The sequence below is a fragment of the Otolemur garnettii genome, unplaced genomic scaffold (assembly GCF_000181295.1).
Source record: "Otolemur garnettii isolate 467f Iridium unplaced genomic scaffold, OtoGar3 scaffold00005, whole genome shotgun sequence".
In the NCBI taxonomy this organism is placed as follows: domain Eukaryota; kingdom Metazoa; phylum Chordata; class Mammalia; order Primates; family Galagidae; genus Otolemur; species Otolemur garnettii.
Window position 1 is genome coordinate 42921454 of NW_003852400.1, and position 22797 is coordinate 42944250.

At 38.4% G+C, this 22797-nt stretch overlaps 1 protein-coding gene across 1 annotated transcript in view; it reads left to right on the forward strand.

Annotated features, from left to right (window-relative positions):
* The window catches only part of ARL15 (ADP ribosylation factor like GTPase 15), a 424189-nt gene that overhangs the window by 134381 nt on the left and 267011 nt on the right, over positions 1–22797 (forward strand). Inside the window, exon 2 of the mRNA XM_003782778.3 lies at positions 12358–12502. Within this exon, the coding sequence (XP_003782826.1) occupies positions 12358–12502 (145 nt within the window). The remainder of the gene's footprint in view (positions 1–12357; positions 12503–22797) is intronic.

Here is a 22797-nt window from a genome sequence, read left to right on the forward strand (position 1 = left end):
CTGCCTCTGCCTTGATTCATCTTGTCTCTTGGCCATTCCCAAACCTCTGGCATCTTCTGTCAGAATGGGTTTATGGAATTGTAAGATGAACCAATATAATATTTTATGTCCTTCAATTATATATAAGGTGTGCTGTCAGTTGAGCTAGAGGACAAAGTTTATATTTGATATTATTTTTGGCTGTCCTGTAAATGAATATTCTACTTTGGGGAGAATCCCACAAGAACTTGGAGTCAGGGCTCCTTCCTCTCATTGCTGAAAGCAGGAGACAGCTATGTTTTTCTCAACCACCTGAGGCAGCCAGGGCCTCAGCATGAGACCCAGTGAGGCTTGGCCAGTTAGCTACTCCAGTGTCATTCTCAGGGCTGCAGTGGTGCTTGGCACAGGATGGCTACAGTAAGCATAAGTGGCTGTGCTCAAACTAATGATGACTGCTGTGGTGTAACCTTGGACTGCCTTGGTTCTTGCTGTGTTTTAGCCTTCTCATAAATTCTATGAATTATCACTATCCTTCCAGTGAATCACTTTTCTCTTATTTGCAACCAGAACCCTGTTTGGTACAAAAGTCCAAGGAGGACACCACTCTTTAAAAAACACTTGGAATGTTCAAGTATCATATTTTCCTGGTAGTTTGGCAATTTATTTGATAGAATGGGTGCTTTATTTGACCCTCCTCCTAAAAGACTTAATGACTTTATTCCAGTAAGACCCTCTGTCTGGCCCATGGAGACTCTCTACTATCCTTATTAATTTGCCGTATGGTACTCATACAGTCTACAGAATTTGGGCTATCAGTTCAAGAAACATAATTTACAGCATTCGTACTTGTACTAATTTCAGGGAATAAAAGCAAATACTAACAGCATTTATAATATAAATTAATTGCACATGCTGCCTTTAATCTTGTGAAGGAATAGATTGTTTTGGTATTTCACTTTTGAGAAACGATTTCTGGGTACTGAGAGAAATCAGTTGACATCTCATAGATGACCCCATGTAGATCTGCCTTAATCTTTGTGTTCAGCTTTTGCTCATGAAGTTTGACAGTAGTTGGAAAGTGCCTCTTTAATAAAACACACCTTTAAATAACTCTCTCAGATTCATTCCAGCTTTTAAAGTGAGAAGATGGCTTGAACTCCCACTGCTGCCAGCTCAGCTGTAGATCTGAAATATCCAGCTGTGCCCTCTCTGCCTCTCTCATCACCAATAACAGACTTTGCAATCAGAATCTGTCTGGCACGTGTGTTGATGTGTGAGGGGAGATAGCATCTAGCTCACTGTATTGGCTCCTCCGCGCTAGACCATAGTAAACATTTGTCTTTGTCAGCAGTTAAAGCAATGTGATGTGAGGATGCACAGGGATTACAGACACTGGTTCCACCCTGTTATGCTTTTGTCTAGGTCTGTATAGAGATTCATATTCAAAGAGAATCGATTTATCTCTTTACATAGACTAATAATGCTTAAAAGCTGTTTTTAGGGTTTTTCTCTTTCAGGAGAAGAAAAAAAATCCAATGGTTTTTCTACTATACAGCATGTTACGGCCCCTCTTAATTGATCTTATTATAGCAAACCAAAAGGACTGCTTCTGTGTTGTTAGCCATCATTTGTATTTGGTGTGTCATATGTGGGTCATTATGAAAATTTTGAGATACACAAAAATCAAGAAATATAAAATCTGCATGGACAGAAACAGACATGAATAAGCTGAGCAAATTGGAACTTACACAGGTGAATGAGAAAGGACATTGTTAATATTCTTGGAAATGAAATAATGGGCCATAACACAGTCTGTCTCAAAACTTTCACAGTGGCTAGTATCACGTCTTTGACCAAATGGACAATAAAACTAAATGGAAACCCTGAATTATCTTTAATTATCCACTGTGAGAAGAATCCTAAGTGGTGGTCATAAAAATAAATTTTCTTCAGGAAAACATTATTCTAAGTGAAAAAATCCTGTAATAATGCTCACGTTGATAATACCTGCTGATTGTCAAGCACTGTGGCAGATATTTGGTATACAATACCTCATTTACCACTCCCAACAATCTTGTGAGATGATCCTGTTTTCTAGATTAGATAATAGCTGTCGGTGAAGTAAGCTGTCCTGAATGCTCTAGGGCTCAATTTCAGACTTCCCTGACTATGTACTTAATCAGAGCCATATGCGTAATCGCTAGGGAGCACATCCTACCTACCACGTAGGGGATGGATGCTATGTCAGACACTCGGGTTCCAAAGTTGAACTGGAAGTACTGTCTGTGTTCAACTGCTCCAAGTCCAGTGGGGCAAGATGGATGATAAATCAACTTGATGAGTGTTATGACAGTGGAATAGGAAAGGTGTCGAGAATGTCACCTAAATCAGACTGAGGGGCACAGAAGTTTTCCTGGAAGAACTGATCATTGAGCTAAGTCTTGAAGGATGAGTGGGAGCCAGTGGAGGAAGATGTGTAGGCAGAGGGTTGCCCCATTTGCTGACATACAGCAGGAAAGAGAATGGATTAGAAACTGCCCAGAGGTCCATACGATTGCCATGAAGTCCATGTGCATGATGATAAAATAATTATTACCATTAATTCTGTCAAATCGTGTTTTAGGTGATTTATAGATATATCACATAATCTCCATAAAAACCATTGGATACCAGACAAATGGCAAAAACCAGATTATAAGGATCCTTGTCTGCTTAGATAAGGAGTTTGTACCTTATCCTGACAGCTATGGGTATCCCTTGATTTAAATCATGGGAATAACTTGATATATTTTAGAAAGATCTTTGTTAACATTTTGGAAACTAAACTAGAGTTGGGTAATACCTGAGCTAATGACACCCATTAGGAGAACAGGTAGATGTAGTTATCCAAGGGACTGTGGCTATGCCCTGAACAAAGGCTTTGGGCTGTAGAGGAACAGAAAATAGAGGTGGACTTGACAGATTTATAGAAATTGATGACCCATAGAATATGTGGTACTAGCTGGGTGTGTGGCTCACACCTGTAATCCTAGCACTCTAGGAGGCCAATGCTAGCAGATTGCTTGAGCTAAAGAGTTCGAGACCAGCCTGAGCAAGAGGGTGACCCTATCTCTAAAAAATAGCCAGGTGTTTTGGCAGGTAGCTATAGCCCCAACTACTCAGGAGGCTGAGACAAAAGGATCACTTGAGCCCAGAAGTTTAAGGTTGCCATGAGCTATAATGCCACAGCATTCTACTGAGGGTCACAAAGTGAGACTCTTGATGGAACCTAAAGATTAAGTGGAGGAATACAATGTGATTTCCACTGTCAAGGACACACAAGGAAAAAGAAAATTGGAGTTTATTTTCTTTCTTTCTTTTTTTATTACAAGCCTCCCCATCTCCAGTTCCAAAAGCAGAAAGAATCTACTTTGTTGAGACCTTTCCTGGGCATTGTTTTTCGTGATACTTAAATGATTTTGAGGGTTACCTACTGAGCCTACCTCTTTTTAAATATGTTTCCATGCCAGGTGGTGCCTGTGGCTCAAAGGAATAGGGCACCAGCCCCATATACCGGAAGTGGCGGGTTCAAACTCCTCTAAAAACTTAAAAAAGAAAAAGTCTCCATGTCTTGACTCTTCCCAAGTATAAACAAATATTGAAAAATGCCCTTGGTAAGGAAAGTTAAAAAGCTTTTGTGTATTTTCATGTCCTTTCTGTTTAGAAATGCTCTATTCATATAGAGCATATTTGGGTCATATAATGACCCAAAAAAGAAGTTGGATACAAAATGTATTGGTTTCTCATTCACTTTCATCCAAATTTGTCTTTCTTTTCTCTTTAGGGAAAAAAAAAATATATGGTCTGAAACTGATCTGGGTGATACTCTGATTTAGAGATGTTTAAGAATGTGACAAGCCTGGGTCTTATTATAGGCAGTTGTGATTGGGGATTTTATTGCTGTTTTATTGAATAATTCTGTTACAAAAATTGATATTTAAAATTAGATTTTTCATCTAGCCCTCACAACTGAGGAATTACACTTAAAAATGAAAAGATAAAAGATTATGAAAACAAGTAATTTAATTTTTACTTAGCTTCCTTTTTGAGTTTCTTAGTCTAAAAAAAAAAATCCCAATTCTTTGATTAATTTCTAATGTAAGAAAACCTGAAATTTTGACTGCCTAGGTCTATATGTGAATCTTGAATTGGTCTCCTTAAGTCTGATTATCAGATACGTGCCTAACTTTTAAAACTTCACTTTTGGTTCATCTTGAGATCTGTAAACCAGTACTTGTGAAGGCCACTGATCAGGGATGAATGATGCACAGACTGGGAGCCACGTGGGCCCTGGGTCTGGTTCAGCGCAGTGGCACTCTTTTCCATTCAAAGTCTCAGATGTCTGCCCCTCTGCAAAGCCGTGGGGCCAATGTCTATAGCTGCTAAGCATGAAATCCCCTGCTTCTGTTTGTTTCTTTTGTTGCCACGAGTTAATAGGGACAGAGACAGGAGACAGCCCAGAACAAAGCAGAAATAATGGAGTATTTCACCCCAAAAAGGAATGTGGATTGAGAAATACAAAGGGTAAGGCAAAGACAGACTTAGTGTCCTGAGGCAGTGTGATGTATTGGACAGAAGCCTCAGCTCTGGGACAATTCTGGGCCAAAGCCTTCATCTGCGAGCGCTGAGCAGCCCACATGGCTGAAAGATTTGACCCATCTTCTGTAAAAACAATTTGTTGTTTTTCCCACTGGGGTCTTAGAGGGTGATGGGATTTTCCACCTTGAAAAGTAGATTGCTCTTGCAGTATGGGGAAGTCTTCTGCTGGGATACGTCTGGTAGCCAAGGCCATCTTTTCAGCACTCTGTTGCCTTGTTTATTATTGCTGTTGCTGTAGGTGCCATTTTCAACTTACATTCTTATTTTCGAGAACCGCTAGTTACTCCCTGAATTCAGGACATTCATTTTTCTTCTTTCTTTTTTTTTTTTTTTTGAGACAGAGCCTCAAGCTGTCCCCCTGGGCAGAGTGCCATGGCATTACAGCTCACAGCAACCTCCAACTCCTGGGCTTAAGCGAGTCTCCTGCCTCGGCCTCCCAAGTAGCTGGGACCACAGGCGCCCGCCACAACGCCCGGCTATTTTTTGGTTGCAGCCGTCATTGTTGTTTGGCGGGTCCGGGCTGGGGATTCGAACCCGCCACCTTAGGTGTACGTGGCTGGCGCCTTAGCTGGTTGAGCTATAGGCGCCGAGCCCATTTTTCTTCTTTCAAATAGACCAGATTAGCTAAGAGATTGCACGTTCGTTATAGATCTCCTTAAGGTGCCTTTCCATCCAACCCAGTTTATTCATATATTTTCTGTCATACTCTCCCCAAAACACTTTATTTAATATTTGCTTATTTAATTTTAATTTACATATACATATATGTTAAGGGGGAAAACTTGAGGACTATTCTAATGGAGATTTTTGTTTTTTCCTCCTTACTGCAATTCTTATAAACAGAAATGTCTGCAGCAGCATGAGCTTCTCTTAAATTAAGACAAGCTTTGTCCTTTCCGGAGGATGTGAAAGGGTTACGTGAAAGAAGCAAACAGTGAGAGAGGGAAGCCGAGCCAACCCCCTCTTCTTCCCTACTCCCTAATTCAGCAGGGCAAAAACCTTAAGAATACTGTTTCTCCCCGACTCCTGACGTGGGAGACAGTTGCAGGTCTCCTTTGCCTGGAATGAAAGCTACGTTAGCCATAAACTGGACTGTAGAAGTAAAGAAACAGTTTTGTCCTCCCTTGCCAGATGTGTTTCTCTTCAACATGGTATACAGGCAAACTTACTCAAAGCATGCTTTTACTTCCACAAAACAACAGAAACACCCCATTTCTGACGCTCTCATCCCTGACTCCAGACGTGGCTTTGCCAGAGCCAACGTGGACAAGAGCCAGGACTCTGGAGCTGAGATCCCTGGCTCAACCCCCAGCTCTGTCACTTAATAGCTCTCTGGTACATTTTCTTATCTGTGTCACTCTCTACAAAGGATGGATCTAAAAGTCTCTTCTGCATGACACACCCTCAGATGTTAAAAGCTTACCATTCCAGTGGCTCAGAAAACAGCTCTGGAGCCAGACTGAGGATTTGAATCCTGTTCCACTTAGGCAAATTGCTTAATTTCTTAGGGCCTCAGTTTCCTCATCTTAAAATGGGAATCATATGGTACTTTTCTAGGGAATGCTTGGATTAATATGTGTAAATCACTTATATCTGGTGCTTAATAGTATGAGCTGCATTTGGTTTTATTTTTAAGTTATTAGGATACTCACCCTTCCTCATGTGCCCTGCAGAGCTCAAGCAGCTCTGACAAATCCGGTCACACATTTTATATTGTGTTGCATTTTTAATTGGGTTACATTTTTCAGTTTCTCTGTAGTGGCAAAGGAACCACTGAGCTAGAGCCAGCCCGGGTTACATTTTTCAAAAGACAGATATGTATCTGACTATTATAGACTTGGAAAATAAATAGAAAATGTTCTAAATCAGGTTATTTAAGATATTTAAGCACTTTTTAATGTTTTATTCATTGAACATGTTTTAGAAAACACTTCTAGAAATTGACTTGCCTTTTTTTTTTTTTTTTTTTGAGACAGAGTCTCACTATGTCACTCTGGGTGGAGTGTCATGGCATTACAGCTCACAGCAACCACCTCTAACTTTTGGGCTTAAGTGATTCTCTTGCCTCAGCCTTTCAAGTAGCTGAGACTACAGGCACCTGCCACAAAACCTGGCTATTTTTTTGTTGCACTTGTCATTGTTTCTAGCAAGCTCGGGCCAGGTTTGAACCCCCCTGCCTCTGTGTAGTGCCCGGCACCCTGCCCACTGAGCTACGGGTATTGCTGATGACTTGCTTTTAAAAACTTAATTTTTTTCATTGTAAGAGTTGGTAAGAATGCATCTAATTCCAAACTCTTTGGTTTAGAAGCCAAACTACATGAAAATTATATCCAGTTAGAGTTATGGGCGATTTTTCTCTTGCTTTTAGGTACCAACGGATGTATTAATTGATTGCTATGCTAGGCCCCCGCCTTGGGCTACATAGAAAGCAACCTGGTTATCTGCCATAGGAGAGCTTGCATTTCTGTCTGGTGAGACCCTTATTGAAATAAGGAGGAAGCAGTGTGGGGCTGAGGCAGTGACCGTCTGGCTGTGGGGAAATCCCAAAGCTGACTGAAGAAAAGTTTCCAGCAATTGTACAAAGCTTCAATCAAATTTAAATCATGCTCAGAATAAAATCATGTATTCATGATGAAAAACAGAGCATCAATTGAAATAAATGCCATGTCCCCAAAGGCTGGGAATTTAGCGACACGGGATGGTAGGAAATAATGGCAATGCAGGGGTCAGTGCCAGAGTGGGAGGATTTTGAGCTAGACTCTCATCTAGGAATATGTATTTGTAGGACAACTTTGCTGCTGTTTTAGTGCCTGATAACCCTTGGTAGTTATAAAACTAAGCTTTTTGAACCAATAATAGGACCAAGAATGGATGCGTCTTTGGGTCTGTGTGAATACTTCTATCAGCTAGGGAATCTCACAATTAGGAAAAAAATACATGTCATAGTATTCACTGCAGTTCTACAAGTGTGTGTGTATAGGACCAAGGAGTTGAAGAAAGGATTCGTTCTCCCCAAGGGAATTGGAGACTCAAAGCAGAACTTCTAGTAGGAGTTTACCTAGTAGAAAAGAAAGGGGACCTTTCATACGGAGAGCATAGGACCAGGGTGGCACAAAAACATTAAGTGTTCAGACTGAGGGTCTAGTGAGTGATTTAGAGTGTGGCTGGTGTCATTACAGGGGAAATGGAGTATATAGTTAAATACTGGTGCATTGCAGCGTTGGCTTGCCAGACTACCAAACTTCTGGCACTGTCCTTAACAGAAATGAGGACCTTTTAAGATGATCTTGCTCTCTTGGTGCTAGGCCACAAGTCTGAAATGCAAGTCCTCATTTTAGTCTCGTAATTTTATCTTTGCTTATTTTTATTTCTAATATATGTGGTCACTTTCCTTTTCAAGTAAATATGCCTAAGGATTTTTGCTTCTGCCTTTTAGCTAATTCATATTTCAGATATAGATAATGTGATTATATGATTTGTCCAAAGTTCATGACACAGAGTTATTGCTGGGGATTCTGGTCTTTGCCCTTTGTCCAGACCTTAGCACACCGTTTCCTCACATGTAACACTGGTAAAAGCTTGTGGGTATGTGCTGGAGGAACATCCTATGTCCTGACATAATGTGGTCGATACACTGGGTTTTTAAAAAAGGAGCAAATCATGACTGTGAAAAGACCTGTGAACTGAAGCAGAGTAGGCAACTGGGTCCATGCCTTTGGTTAACCTCCTAGAGAGTATAGTTATAATTCAGACTGGTTCTGTTCTCTATTACCTGCTGCAACTGAGGGCCAAGGGCTGTCTGTGTGTCTTTAGTTGAACTGAGATGGGCTGGGCTGATAGAAGGGGCAGTACTACAGTTTGGGCTGTGTGCTGGGCTGCCAGGCTCTTGCCCAAGGAAGCTAGCTACCATCCAGGATACTTGGGAAAAAGAGCATCTTGATGAACAGTTACTTACCCGTATGGTGCCTTTCTTAGTAGCATAATGCGTTGAACCCAGGCCTCGTAACAACCTCCTGAAGAAAGGAAGTAGCAGATAGTGTTAAAACGTTACTGGTTAATCATGGGGAAACTGAAGCATGGATAGGTTTATGAGGCTTGAACAGAGTTATACAATGCCTTAGTGTCTGGCCTGGGAATGAAGCCTGAGTTTGCCGCTTGCTGTCAGGACTGCCGACAGCATTGTGTTTTGCATTGTACAACAGTGAAAAGGGCTTACTGTTAACAATGCAAGAGCTGCTGTAGGAGACAAACACAATGAACTTTGGTACAGTATAGTCTAGAGGCCGAAATGAGTAATTTTAAGTAAATTGACTATAAGATCCAAAGCTTTGTTAAGTTAAAAAAAAAGAAAAGAAAGAAAATTCTGTGTAGTTTTTAGGAACTGACTCAAAAAAACAGGAACATTCCTTCCCTATTTGAAGTAGCATACTCTTAAAAGTTTTTTGTTGGCTCAAAATCTGACACTGTTCCTGTTAGCTATAGGATAGGTTTATTTGTTCACTTATTGTTTCCAAATACATATTTATTTCTAAGAATCTGATTTAGTTCAAAGATTCTTCCTTGTAATAACTATCAGTCTAGTTTTTGTGTCCCAAAGTATCTGGTATCTTATTTCCATAGCCTCTAGTTTTGTGGGGAGGTTTATTCAATTTTATTTAGGTTCTTACAGAACAACTGGAACTATAGAGGAAAAAGATTTGGGAGGTGCTGGGGAGAGATGTCATGTTGGATGTCTTTACCATCTATGTGATTGGAACAATGGCAGTGAAGATGGCATTGTGAGTAAGAGCACAAATAGAGAAGAACAAAGAAGTAGAATAGAATGTCATTGCTAAATTATCTTTTATGTCAAAAGTATCGGGTGACCCAGAATAAATTAACAGGTGATAGAGATATTAATGGGCTTGGCTATAAAGTTTTTATATTCTAGATTTTAAAAAAGAACATGAAGATGAAGTTGTAGAACTTTTGGCCAAAATATATTGAGTAATACTAGTATACAAGTAGTTTAAACAAGATGATATAACAATTAGTCACATACGCTAACATTTTGTATTTAAGATTTATGATTATTTGGGCCAGTCCTACTCTAGGACATAGTCCAGTGGAATTCTGGCAGAGGAGCTGAGTGAGACTGGGGGTGTTCCAGAAACAGGAATAGGTCCTCTCCCTTTTTTCCTTTTCAGTGAAGACCAAAGCAGCCTAGTATGCCTGCCATACCCAAGCATGGAAGACCTCTCCTGGGTATGAACAGCTGCTAGTCAGTGGCCATCTTCAAGGGAATTCATACATACATAGATGCATATATAAATCTCTGAGAAAAAGTCTTCATTAGTGTGGGAGATAGACATTATAAAACGTCTATAGAAAGTTAGTCAATATCAGCTAACCTTGAAACAAATCTAGGAAATGGTATGTTGACATCTAGAATGTTGGTAGTTGTGGTCATTAACCTTGTAGGAGAATGCATGCTGGAGCTAAAGTGAGGCCAAGGAAGAGCACCCAGATAAAGGAGTGGGAGAGTGTGAAGGCCAGCTGAAATAAGTAGGACTCCTCTGGCTTGAAAGGACCTAGAGGTCACAAGATTAGAGTTGGATAAATCCTTGAAGAATATGGGGCATAGAATTGTTTGCCAAAAGTAGGCAGAACTTCTTAAGACAAAACAAAACAAAACCTGAGGAAAAATGAATTTTCGAGTTGCTTTTTGTCCTAATCTGAAAAACTTGATCTTGTATATCAGTATTACTCTTTTGGGAGCTAGTCTAATTTCTGGCATTGAAATGAAGTAAAGAAGTCAAAAGTTTCTCTTATTTTGACACTTTTCTTGATGCATGGGGTCTCAGAAACCAAAGATCAAGTGTCCTAGCAACTTTTTTCTTAAGTGAAATTTAAATGTCATTCATTCTTTATTCAATAATTATTTACTGAAAGTAGAATCTGTGCTGTGTCCTCTGTTGGGCACTGGGGTTGGGGTGAAGGTGACAGACATGGTTCTCACCGTATGGTGATGAATAAGAAACTGTAATTATCTTTGCGATGAATTCACAAAAGTGCTGCAGAACTTGGCATGAATTGTAGTGCAGTCTTAGGACCAGTGCAGACCACCCTGAGGAATGAGTATGATTAAGCTGAGACCTAAAAATTGATGAGTTGGCTAAGCCAAGAGCCAGGGAAAGAGGGAACAGTATAGTAAGTGCCTCAAGGTAAGAGAGGGTTGGCATAGCTAGAGGGATTGGCTAGAGCAGATTGTGGGGTGTGGCACACTCCATGCGTGGTAAGACCTTGGGCCCAATGGCAGGGAGAGGTCACTGAAGTGACTAAAGTAGATCTGATCAGACGTTCTTTTTATAAACAGTCACAGTGGCTGTTGTGTAGAGAATAGCAAGTAGAAGGGTAAATGTGCGGAACCAGTGGGAGAATATTGATGCTGTCCAGGTGACGACGGCCTGGAGAGGAGCAGACAGATTCTAGAGCTGCTTTGGAGGTCAGAAGGACCAGATTTGTGGACTAAATGTGAGAAATGAGGGAGAGAAATAATCAAGCTTAATTTATGAGAATATGACAGCCAATTAGGACTCACATTTTTATCTGAGAAGAATCAACACAGACTTCTTACATGTCTCTTCTCTTATCATCTTCAGATGACCCAGAAGTGAATGGTTCTGCTTCCCTCTCTCTTCCTTTTTCTTTCACTCATGAGTCATTCAGGCTTTATAAGCTAGAATATACTTGGCCCCTAATAAGTGGGTAGAGGATAAGTAGAAAGATCAAGATCTACAGGAATAACAATCTGTCTCCCAAATCTCCTTGCCTTTAATTCTTGCAGAGCAAACAGGGTTGTGTGGTGCACTGGCTACATGCACAAAAAATTCATAGTATTTTAAGGTCATTTGACCTGAAACAGAGTTTAGCCAACGCCAGGAAGGTAGTGAAATATACAAGGACTCTATTTAATGATTTTTAAAATGATATCAAAGAGTTGTAAGATGTGAACAAGGATTCTGTTCACCCAGTATGACCGGTCATTACCATTCTGCCACATTGGCTTCATTACTCTCCTCACCAGGATGGAGACAGAGAGATTTAGAAATTTCCTGAGCCAGTTAATCGCAGACATCAAGACCCTTCTTCTCTAAATACTTAGAGGCATTCTAAATATTTAGAATGTTTTACCAGGACAATGATGTTCTTTACGTAACCACAGTACAATTATTACCTTCAGGAAATGTAACCTCTAATCTGTATTCAGTCCTCATCTATTGTTGTTGATAGCATTTTTTTTCTTCCTGATCAAGGATTCAATCCAAGATAGATTGCATTTCACTGTAATGTCTTTTTAGTCTTCCTTAACTTGGAATGGTTCCTCAGTCTTTCTTTGACTTTGAAGACACTATTATTTTAGAGGTGAACAGGCTGATTGTCTTATAGGTTTTTCTCAGATTGATGTTATCTGGCTTCCTCATGCTTAGACTGAAGTTGTGCAGTGGGGGCAATGCTGTGTAATGATGCCTCTTGTCGCACATCTGCCATGAGGTGGACATATGTCTCATGACATATTAACCTTGATTGCTTGGTTAAGGTGGTTTCTTCATTCTAAAGTCACCATTTATTTTCCTCCTTATATTACAGTTTATCTAATGCTTAAATAGTCTTAATACTTTTTAGTTATGGTAAATGTTTCTAAGGTTTGTTTCCGCAATCTTGTTTAAAAGAACCACATCTCTCCCCTTCTTTTGGCAGTGTTTTAGAGCACTTTGCTGCAAGGGACCACCACCTGCACGCCCAGAGTATGACCTGGTTTGCATAGGCCTCACAGGTTCTGGTAAGACAAGTCTGTTGTCAAAGCTGTGCAGTGAAAGCTCTGAGGATGTTGTGTCTACCACAGGTGGGTACCATGCTTTTCTCTTCCTTGTGCCGAGACATTCTAATTTCCTGTGCTATTTGTATGATTTGTCTCCTCTGCTTTCCTTTGTTTGTGGCTTAATACTTTACTCAGTTTGTTTATTTTAATTTTGTATATTCCATCTCTTTTGAAAAAATATTGGAGGAAGATTTAATAGCATTAAATTGCTGCGTAAATGTATCTCTTGCTGGTCATTTCAGTAGCACTGAATAAATCAAGCTCAGGAAAATATTTATACAACTAATCCTGCAACCTGGAACTCTGGTGATGTGACAAAATGGATGCTTCTCAGGCCTACTGAGTGCTATTGTCCCCCGAAGTATCATTCCAGCCTGCATTTGTTGGTCATACACTCCCTAAACAGTAAACTAATATATCTGAGTCTTATTCTCTCGTCATTTTTCATCTGGCAGGTAGTACAGGAAACCATTGATTAGCTTTGCCTGAGGTAGTTAAGGTAGTCAAGAAAAGTTAGTCTAAGGCAGTGGTTCTCAGTAGGGGAGAGTTCTTGCCCCTTCCCCCCCAGCCCCAGACACTTGGCAATGTTTGAGGATGTTTTGAGGTAGGGTGCTATGGCCTCTAGGGGGTGGAGGCCAGCAATGCTACTAAAACCTCCTATAATCCATAGGGAGGTCCCTCACAATAAAGAGTTATCTGGCCTAACATGTTATTAGTAGTGCCAAGGGCAAGAAACACTGGCAGAGGGCTCTTGTTACTCCCCAAGTGCTCCTTCTGATAATGATAGCAGGAAAGAAGAATATAAATTAGAGAAAATCTTAGAAGAACAGTTGTAGTAGATGAAAAACAGAGCTTCTGGGGAATGAGGGGAGGCTGCTGAGGAAGTAAAAGGACAAGACATTGTCTGGGAAAGTTGAAAAGATTGTTTGTTCACCAGTACTTTTTGAGCACCTACTATGTGCTAGATCAAGTATTAGACACTGGGGATAAGCAGTGATCCCAGCCTTCCAGGCATCTCAGTCTACTGGCCTCATAGACATTAAGTTCATATTCAAAAATATACAGAGGAAGTGACATGGTCAGTGTTGCCTGGAGCAGGGGAAGGGAAGGATGCCCTGAGGTTTTCTCCTTTAGATCTAATGTTGATAAATAAGCCTCTGGATAAACAGAAAGAAGAGAGTGGGAGTGGAGAAGAAAGAGGATTTCAGGGCACACAAGAAGATTTCAGGGCACAGGGAAAGCTTGTGTGAAGGTAGAGGGATTGGGAAACAGATCATCACCTCTTGAGAACTACATTTCTGCATGGCTGCAGTGTATGTTGAATAGAGTGCTGGGAGACATGTCATAAGAGGTGTGTGGTGGCTGAATAGTGGCCAACCTTTTATCACATGCTCAGGAATTTCGCTTTTTCTATAGAGAGTACGGAGACATCAGAGTACTTTAATCAAGGAAACTACGCGATCAGATGATCTTTTGAGAAAAATCAAACTGGCCACGATGTGGAGGCTGAATTGTGAGAAGCATTGTTAGGGCAGAGTTAGAAGGTTATTGTAATGGTGTGACTGAGACTATGAAGGCCTTGGCTAAGGGAGCCACTGGAAGAATAGAGAGGAGGAAATAGCGAGGATACACATATTTGAGGGCTAGCATTGACAAGGCTTGGTGCATTTGAGTTTTGGAGGGTGAGATAGAAGGAAAAAAGGCTATGGCTAGCTCAATTCCTGGCTTAGATGATGGGTGGATGAAGAAATTATTAACTAGGCTGAGAAATAGGAGAAATACTGATGATCAAAAAGGCTTATATCAGTTCAGGTCAGGTTTTTTTCTACACCAAATATGTAGAAAAAAAGTGTAGATTTTAAGAACTTTTCAGATTTTATTTTATTTATTTATTTATTTTTAGAGACAGAGTTTTACTTTGTCACCCTCGGTAGAGTGCTGTGGTGTCACGGCTCACAGCAACCTCCAGCTCTTGGGCTTAGGTGGTAACTTTTCAGGTTTTAGAGTTGAGAGAAGAGACTGTGGCACTGTAAAGAAAGAGAGACATAGCTCGAGTTTAGGATGAGAAAAAGAGTAAGGGGTGGGGAGATCCCAGAGGAGAAGAGCAGAGCTCATGCATAGCCTCCTGACATACAAACCTCCCTTTCCCCTGAGCACTAGGCTCCCTCTCCACTCCCTACTTGGTGTTGTCCTGTTTCTGTCATTTCTTGCTTATAGCACTGCTTTGTTTACATGTGCATCTCCCCACCCTGGGTTTAAGCTCTCTGGCTGATAGAGCATCTTAATTTGGCATTGTATTCCTAAAGCCTGGCACCAGGTTTGGGCATAGATACAGATGTCTGTTGAATGAATAAACAAATGACTGTGAATGGGATCTATATAGTGTTTTTACATAAAGTATCTTCTGTGGGCCTTGTAACAACCTATGGGACAGGTAAGAATCTTTTTCCATGTTGTGTTTTTAAATCACCTGAGAATCAATGACATGGCAGTTGTTATAGTTCGAGTCTTCAAATGCAGGTTAGCGGTATCCAAGGTTTAGGATTTCTGACGAGAGTGTGTATTTCACTGGTTCTTTGTAAAATTGTGGATATCTTTTGAGTAATCTGCTATGGAGTTATACAAACAAAATGACACTGTCTCAAAAAAAAAAATTGAGATGACATCAGATTTTTCACTGGATATAATGCAAGTGAGACCGCAGTGGAGTAGCATCTTTGAAAAAATTAAAGGAAAGTGTCAACCAATATCTAGCAAAAATATCTTTTAAAAAGAAAGTAAAAATATTTTTCAGATATAAAAATTCTAAGAATTTATTGCTAGAAGACAAACAGTATAAAAAATATTAAAAGAACTCTTTTAGGTAGCAAAAAAAATGATATCAGATATTAATTGAAATCTGGATCTGTGTAGAAAATGAGTGGTACCAGAAATGGAAGCTATGTGGCTAATTGTGTAAAATTTATTTCTTTTTATTTAAATATCTTGAAAAGGTAATGGTTACATAAAATAATAATCATAGGATTTGTAATGTGTAAAAGTCACATGGCTTAAAGTTCATAGGGGAAAAAAGAAGTACACTATCGTAAGGATTTTAAGTTTTGTTTTGTTTTGTTTTGTTTTGTTTTTGAGACAGAGTTTCACTTTGTCCCCCTCAGTAGAGTGTTGTGGCATCATAGCTGATAGCAACCTCAAACTCTTTGGCTCAAGTGATCCCCTTACCTCAGCCTCCTAAGTAGCTGGGACTATAGGGTCCTGCCAAACACCTGGATATTTTTAGAGATGGGGTCTCCCTTTTGTTCAGGCTAGTCTCGAATTCCTAGCTCAAGTAATCCACCCACCTTGGCCCCCCAGAGTGCTGTAATTACAGGTGTGAGCCACTGCACCAGCCCTTATTGTAAGGTTCTTATGCTCCATGTGAAGTGGTATAATAACATTTGAAGGTAGACTGATTAAAGATGCACTATAGGGCAGCGCCTGTGGCTCAGTGAGTGGGCACTGGCCCCATATACTGAGGGTGGGGGATTCAAACCTGGCCCCAGCCAAACTGCAACAACAACAACAAAAATAGCCAGGCCTTGTGGTGGGCACCTATAGTCCCAGCTTCTTGGGAGGCTGAGGCAAGACAGTAGCCTAAGCCCAGGAGCTGAAGGTTGCTGTGAGCTGTGGTGCCATGGCATTCTACCAAGGGCGACAAAGTGAGACTCTCTCTGTCTCTTTAAAAAAAAAAAAATCACTATAAACCCTAAAGTAACTACTAAAATAATGAGAAGTTGTAGCTAATAAGGCAACAAATGAGATAAGATGGAATTGTCAAAAATAATCAAAAAGAAGGCAAAAATAGGAAAAGGAAAACAAGAATAGATAGAAAAAATAGGAAAGAAGTAGCAAGGTATACACTCAAATGTAATCATCCATAATCAAATGTAAGTAATTTAGGATTCCTCAGTTAAAAGACCAAGGTTGATATGACTGGTTTTAAAAAGCAAGAACAAACCAAATCCTGACTTTAAGAAACAACCTTTAAAGACACAGTAGGTTAAAAGTAAAGGATGGAAAAAGATACATTATGCTAATACTAGTCTGAAGGAAATTTGAGTTGCTATATTAAAATCAGACAACATACATTTCATAGCAGAGAATTATGCTGAGGGTAAAGACGTTCATTTCATAATTAACTTTAATTTAGAGGAAATAATGGTAAACATTTAGGTAACTAATAAAAGAGCTTCAAGATACATGAAGCAAAAAGTGACAGAATAGCAAAACAAATAGACAAACTCACAATTATAATCAGAGATTTCAACCTCTCTCAGTAATTTATCATGTTAGAAGAAAATCTAAAATGTAATAGACCCAAACAACACTATCAGCTAACTTGATCTGATTGAGATTTATAGAATACTCCACCCAACAGAAGATATTCTTTTCAAGTGCACATGGATCATTTACCAAATTAGACCATAATCTAGTATACAGTACAAGTCTCAATAAATTTAAATGAACTCAAGTCCTACTAAATATATTCTCAGACCACAATGGAGTTGAGTTAGAAATCAATAGGAAGAAGGTCTTTGAAATAAAATTTTAAATATTTGGAAGCTAAATTACTTAATCCAAGATCATGAAAGAATCAAAAGAGAAATAATAAAGCATTTGCACTAAAAGACAATACAGTATATCAGGATTTGTGATATCCTTCTAAAGCAGGACTTTGGGGGAAATTTATAGCACTAAATGGCTGATGAGAGAAGAAGGAGCTCAAGTCAGTGACCCCAGCTACCCCCAAGGGAAGCAAAAGAGAGAGAAGACTGGATTAAACCTAAAGTAAGCAGAAGAGAACAAATAATAAAAATCAAAGCAGAAATCAACAAAATAGAAAAACCATAGAGAAAATTCATGAGACCAAATTTTATTGACCAATGGGAAGGTCAATAAAATTGATAAAACTCTTGCCAAACTGATCAGGAAAAATCAAAGAGACTACTAATATCAGGAACAAGAGAGGTAATATCAGTACAGATTTTATAAATGGTAATACTGTAATAAAGGGAATATTATAAACCACTTTGTCAATAAATTTGACACCTTAGATGAAATAAAAAACTCCTTTAAAACAGACCACCATATCTCACTCAAGAAGATAGACCTGTGTCTATTAAAGAAATTGAAATTAGAGTTAAAAGAAAGAAAACTTGTAGTATGTTAGGCTTTACCAGTGAATCCTACCAGTTTAAGGAAGAAATAATGCCAATTCTGTACAATCTCTTCCAAAAAATTGAATAGGAAGAAAAACTTCCCAACTCCTTTGTAAGACCAGCATTAACCTGACACCAAAACCAGACAAAGACATTACAGGAAAACTGCATACCAATATCCTTCTTGGACGCAGTTATAAAATTATAAATATAAATATAGCAAATCAAATCCAACAATATTATATTAATAGGACAATCCACGTATATCACTATCAAGTAGTGTTTGTCCCAGGGGTGTAGGGTTGGTTTTACACTCAAAAGTCATTAAGCTTAATTCATAATATCAATAATCTAAAAAAAAAAATCTTAAGAAATGCAGGGAAAAAATCCAATATCAGTTTCTGATGAAAACTGTCAAAGTAGGTGTAGAAAGTAATTTCCTCAACTATTAAAGGGCCTCTTTGAGAACCCTAAACTGTTGTCCTACTTAATGGAGAAAGGGTAAATTGTTTTCTGATCAGATCAGGAACAAGACATGGATGTCTTTCTCACCACTTCTATTTAGCCTTGTAATAGAGATTGTAGCCAGTTCATCAGGCAAGATAAAGAAACAGAAAGCTTCCATTGGAAAAAAATAGTAAAACTTATTTGCTAATGACATGACAATGGAGAGCTTAATGGAATATATAGCTTTATGCAGTAAATTGGAGATGGTTGATGTGAATTAGAGTTGATAGTTTTAGAGATCTGAAAACTGAGAAATTTAGAGAATGCTCTGGCCATTGGTTTGAACAATGTTGTTTTTAAGGACAGAAGCAAATAGGGTATGGTGAACAGCTGTTAGCCAAGTGTTGCATTCACTTAGACAGATGAACAAACTCCCTGAAAATTGGTAGATGGGGGTGTGGAGATCCATATATAAGTAGACGTCCTATCTTCAGGTGGGACGTTATTAAGCAGTGGCTATGGTGAATTGATCTAAAAGCATTATAAGGAAGCAAAGCTTATGACTGGAGGCACTGATAAGAGAAGGAAAAGCTCTGTCTGCTAGTGAAAGCAGGAAGAAAAAATGTGCAAGAAAATATTGGAGCATGAAGACTTAACTTTTCTTAATTATACATTGAGGGTCTGTATAATTCAGTGGAAGGGCTCTGTGATCATAAAGGTAGGGCACCGTGGAGGCAGGAAGTAAGGCTGTCGGGGGAGTTAGATGCGTGTTAGTTGGGGGTCTACGTATTTCTTTTAGCAAAAGGAGGCAGATAGGCTGTTACAGAAACAAGTTAGTGATGGCAGAGGAGAGGTGGAGCACAGGCAGCAGAGAGGAGCTATGCAGGCTGACTTTAATTATCAGGGGAACCACAGAAACTTCAGTACTAGAGTTCAAGATATCTGTTCCTAGCATCTTCAAACTTACTACCCAGGTTCAGGGTGTTTTCTGTTGTTCATAGCAGCATTGTGTCTGTGTGTGTATATGTGTATATAATTAAAGAGCAAAGGAGGTAGAAGGTACTAAAATAAACAACAATGCCCAAGAGTAAGAAAAGGCAATTAGGAGAAGAAACAAGGAAGTCAGAAGCCACACGTGCAGACATTCAGTGTGGAAGCTGGAAGCACAGCTGAAGAGGCCTGGAGAGAATGATTCACAAAGGAAAAGATCAGGGGACTTAACTGTATGAAACTTTAGAATCATTGGAAAGTTACTATTAAGAAGATAAATATAAAAATATGGTTAAGAAATATTTGCATCAGATATTACAGATAAGTTTATGGCTGCCCTGTTCAGAATTTAATTACATTTACAAATAGAATAATTTACCTATATGCTACATTCACAAAGAGATAATTCATGAAACGAATAAATGGAAAAAGTCTAACTTTACTAGAGAATAAATAAGAAAATGTTAATTTTATACCTAAATATAAACTTTTATACCTTAACAAACTTTACCAAAGTTTGTTTCTTTATGATAAAACTCAATGCTGCTAAGACTAGTAGCAGTGGTATGTACATATATTACTGATAGCTTTGATTTTTATTGTCCCTTTTCATAGAAAGCAATTATTTCTATCAATCAAAAGTTACTAAAATATTCAGACCTACATACCATTGGCAATTTATTTTAAACAGGTAGTTCTCAAACTATGTGAACAGAGTAATTCTTTGCAATATTTTTGTACAGTAACTAAAACTTTAAGGTGATTTTAAACATCCCATAATAAAGAAATCTGTTATTATCATACTTTGATTAAAATCATTATAGATTGGAAAATACATAGTCTTCTTTTTTTATTTATATATCAGTCTTCTATTGAAGAATAATTAAAAATTAAACTTACATTTATTTTTGAAATTAAACCATGCATTTGAATAAAAACTGGAAAAGAACACGTAAAAGTAATGATGTGCTTTGTTGTGGCAGAATTATGAGTGATGTTTTATTCTTTTAAATTATTTCTCTATTTTATAATGTTCTGACATTATAAAGCCAATTAAAAATGAAGTATTTGTTGGAAGAGTTTTGGACAGTTGAAAAGAGAATTTACCTTGGGAGTTGGTATCTAAAATAAAAACATATCATACGAAGGATATGTCCATCCAATAATGTCTGCCTTTTCTTCAAAAAGAAAGGGAATCCAAAGTTTATTGGATTGTTAACTTCAGCAATCTTTTACCTCTGACATAATTTTATAAAGGTTCTTAAATTGTCAAAATTCAAACGGCCAAGAAATCCTCCAGAGAGTAGGACCTGTTGGTGGGGAGAGAAAAATTGGGTAACTTGTACCTTAGCGTAGAAACAAAAGTGAACTCTGTCCAGAGTGAATTCCTGGACTGTATATGCACGAGGAATTTGTTGATAAGAGGAGTTCTTAAACTCCAGATTACACAAGTATTTCCCCCTCTTTTTTTTCTTTTTAAATCAGAGGAATGGAATCTAAAGGCCTTAGGATAATATATTGATGCACTGTGGAGAACAACCTAGAAAATCTGAACACTTTGAATGAAAAGGGATTGAAAATATCTTCTGGGATATATATTACTATATTTGAAAAAATGCCAAGTAGTATATCATTTCATTAAAATAGAAAAAGATACAGACAATTTGAAAGACATACAGAAAATGTTTATGAAAATCTGAATGAGGTGTGTAAGTATCTTTAGTATTAGCTGTGTTTTTCAACCATTTTTAAATCTCACAGCACACTTGTACCCATATTTAAACTTCTATTGGTACACTTACATTATGTTAATCCAAAAAAAGAATAAAAAGAATATACTTACTGTGCTTTGAACTTCTTTAAGAAATAATTTAATTAACTATCTTTAAAAATGTTTGCAGCACACCTAAGATCCTCTGATGGCCATGGCACACCAGTTGAAAATCACTGTGCTAAGCCAACAAATTAGAAAGGCAAATTTTTGGCGTGTGTTAAAGGACTATGTTTATAAATGCTAGTTAGATTAAATTTCCTTTTGTGATGTTGAAATCATATTTAGAAAAATTTCACTAGACTATTGTCCAAATATCACAAAAATCTGTGGCATAAATCATGCCCTTGGTCCATGTTAAGGCCACCAGATCTGTGGAATGTCTTTCCCTTCAGCAGTTCTTAGAGTGACCGGGAATTTCAGAAGCACACATCCAGTATCTGTGTGTATGCATGCAAACTTTGGGAAGGGGGGAAGAGAGTTCGGTTTGTGAGTCCAAGTAAAATACTCATGTGTTCCACACAATGAATAAAAATAGACTAACCTTCCTCCCAAAACTAATTTTGTTACAATTCCAGGAATGCTTTCCCCATATGAGAAATTTCAAATCCATCCATCTCCCCTGTATTATAGGTTTTGTTGGATTTAAGGATTGCAAAACAAAGACTGCAAGGCTATGCAAACAATTATTTCCCCAAAGAGTTACTAAGTCATATATGTATTAAAATTTGTGGGGTTGAATCTTAGGGGAGGTTTCAGTCTTGCTAATGTAGCTTAGGTAGGCCAGGAAAAAATGACTGTGTAACTTAGTCTTCAGCCATCAAATTATTTGAATGGAGCCTAGGGAGACCTATCCATGAGGCCGTTAGCCAAATAGAGGCCATTGATGATGGACTCAGTGGTTACTGTTATTTCCTCCTCCTCGTTTAATATAAATAATGGAATACTAATTTTAGAGGAAACCTTGAAGAACCAATCTAGTCCACTCATTTTGCAGATAGAGAATTCAAGGCCAAGTAAAAAACAAAACAAAACACAACTCATTGGCTGATGAGTCTAAGAGCTGTGTCTGGAACTCCTAGGACAAACAGTGCTTTGTCACATCAGCACCTGCTCCCCATGGAGCGCATCAGAGGACATAGATGTTTGAAGAAGCAAGAGAGCAGTCCTAGTGTCTTGGCTATGGATTGCCAAGTCGGACATTTTCCCTTCCCTCCTAAGTTCCTGATTTTATTAGTAATGTCTATAAAAAAGTATTTTCTAAACTTATAGTATCATTTCTATTCTATTAATAAAAAAATGTTATGTAGACCTGAGAATACTTACTTGGGTTCCTAGTTTTTGGATTATTTCTAAACAGGAAGGGAAAGTAAACTACTGGGTTGACTAGGCATAGGTGTATTTGCCTCGTAAATTTGCCTGTTTGCCTTTCATACAAAATAGTATTAATCTATCAGCTTGTTGGTTTATGGAGCCCTATCACGTAGGGCTCTGGTGATGAGATCTAGGTTTGTTCAAGTTTTGAATATACCACTTAGTACCTTCAGCAAGCTATTTAACACACCCCTCCCCCCAAACACACACACACACACACACACACACACACACACACACACTTTATTTTCTTCTTAGGATAGTAGTACCAACATTAACTTTAGAACTGTTTTAACAATGAAATTAGGAAATAGATGTAAATCCATAGCACAGATCTTTAAACAATCTTGAAATCCTTTTATGTGTCAAGCACTGACATACAGCATATACTATACGTGTTTTCTCCATGTGGATCCTTGCAGTCTAGCTACGGGACAGACATAAATAATGTGGCTTTAAATTTTTAGTTTCATTTAATCCTTGCAAACATTTGAAATAGGAAAAAATCGTATTTCTACCATGAGTACTACATTTTCTTA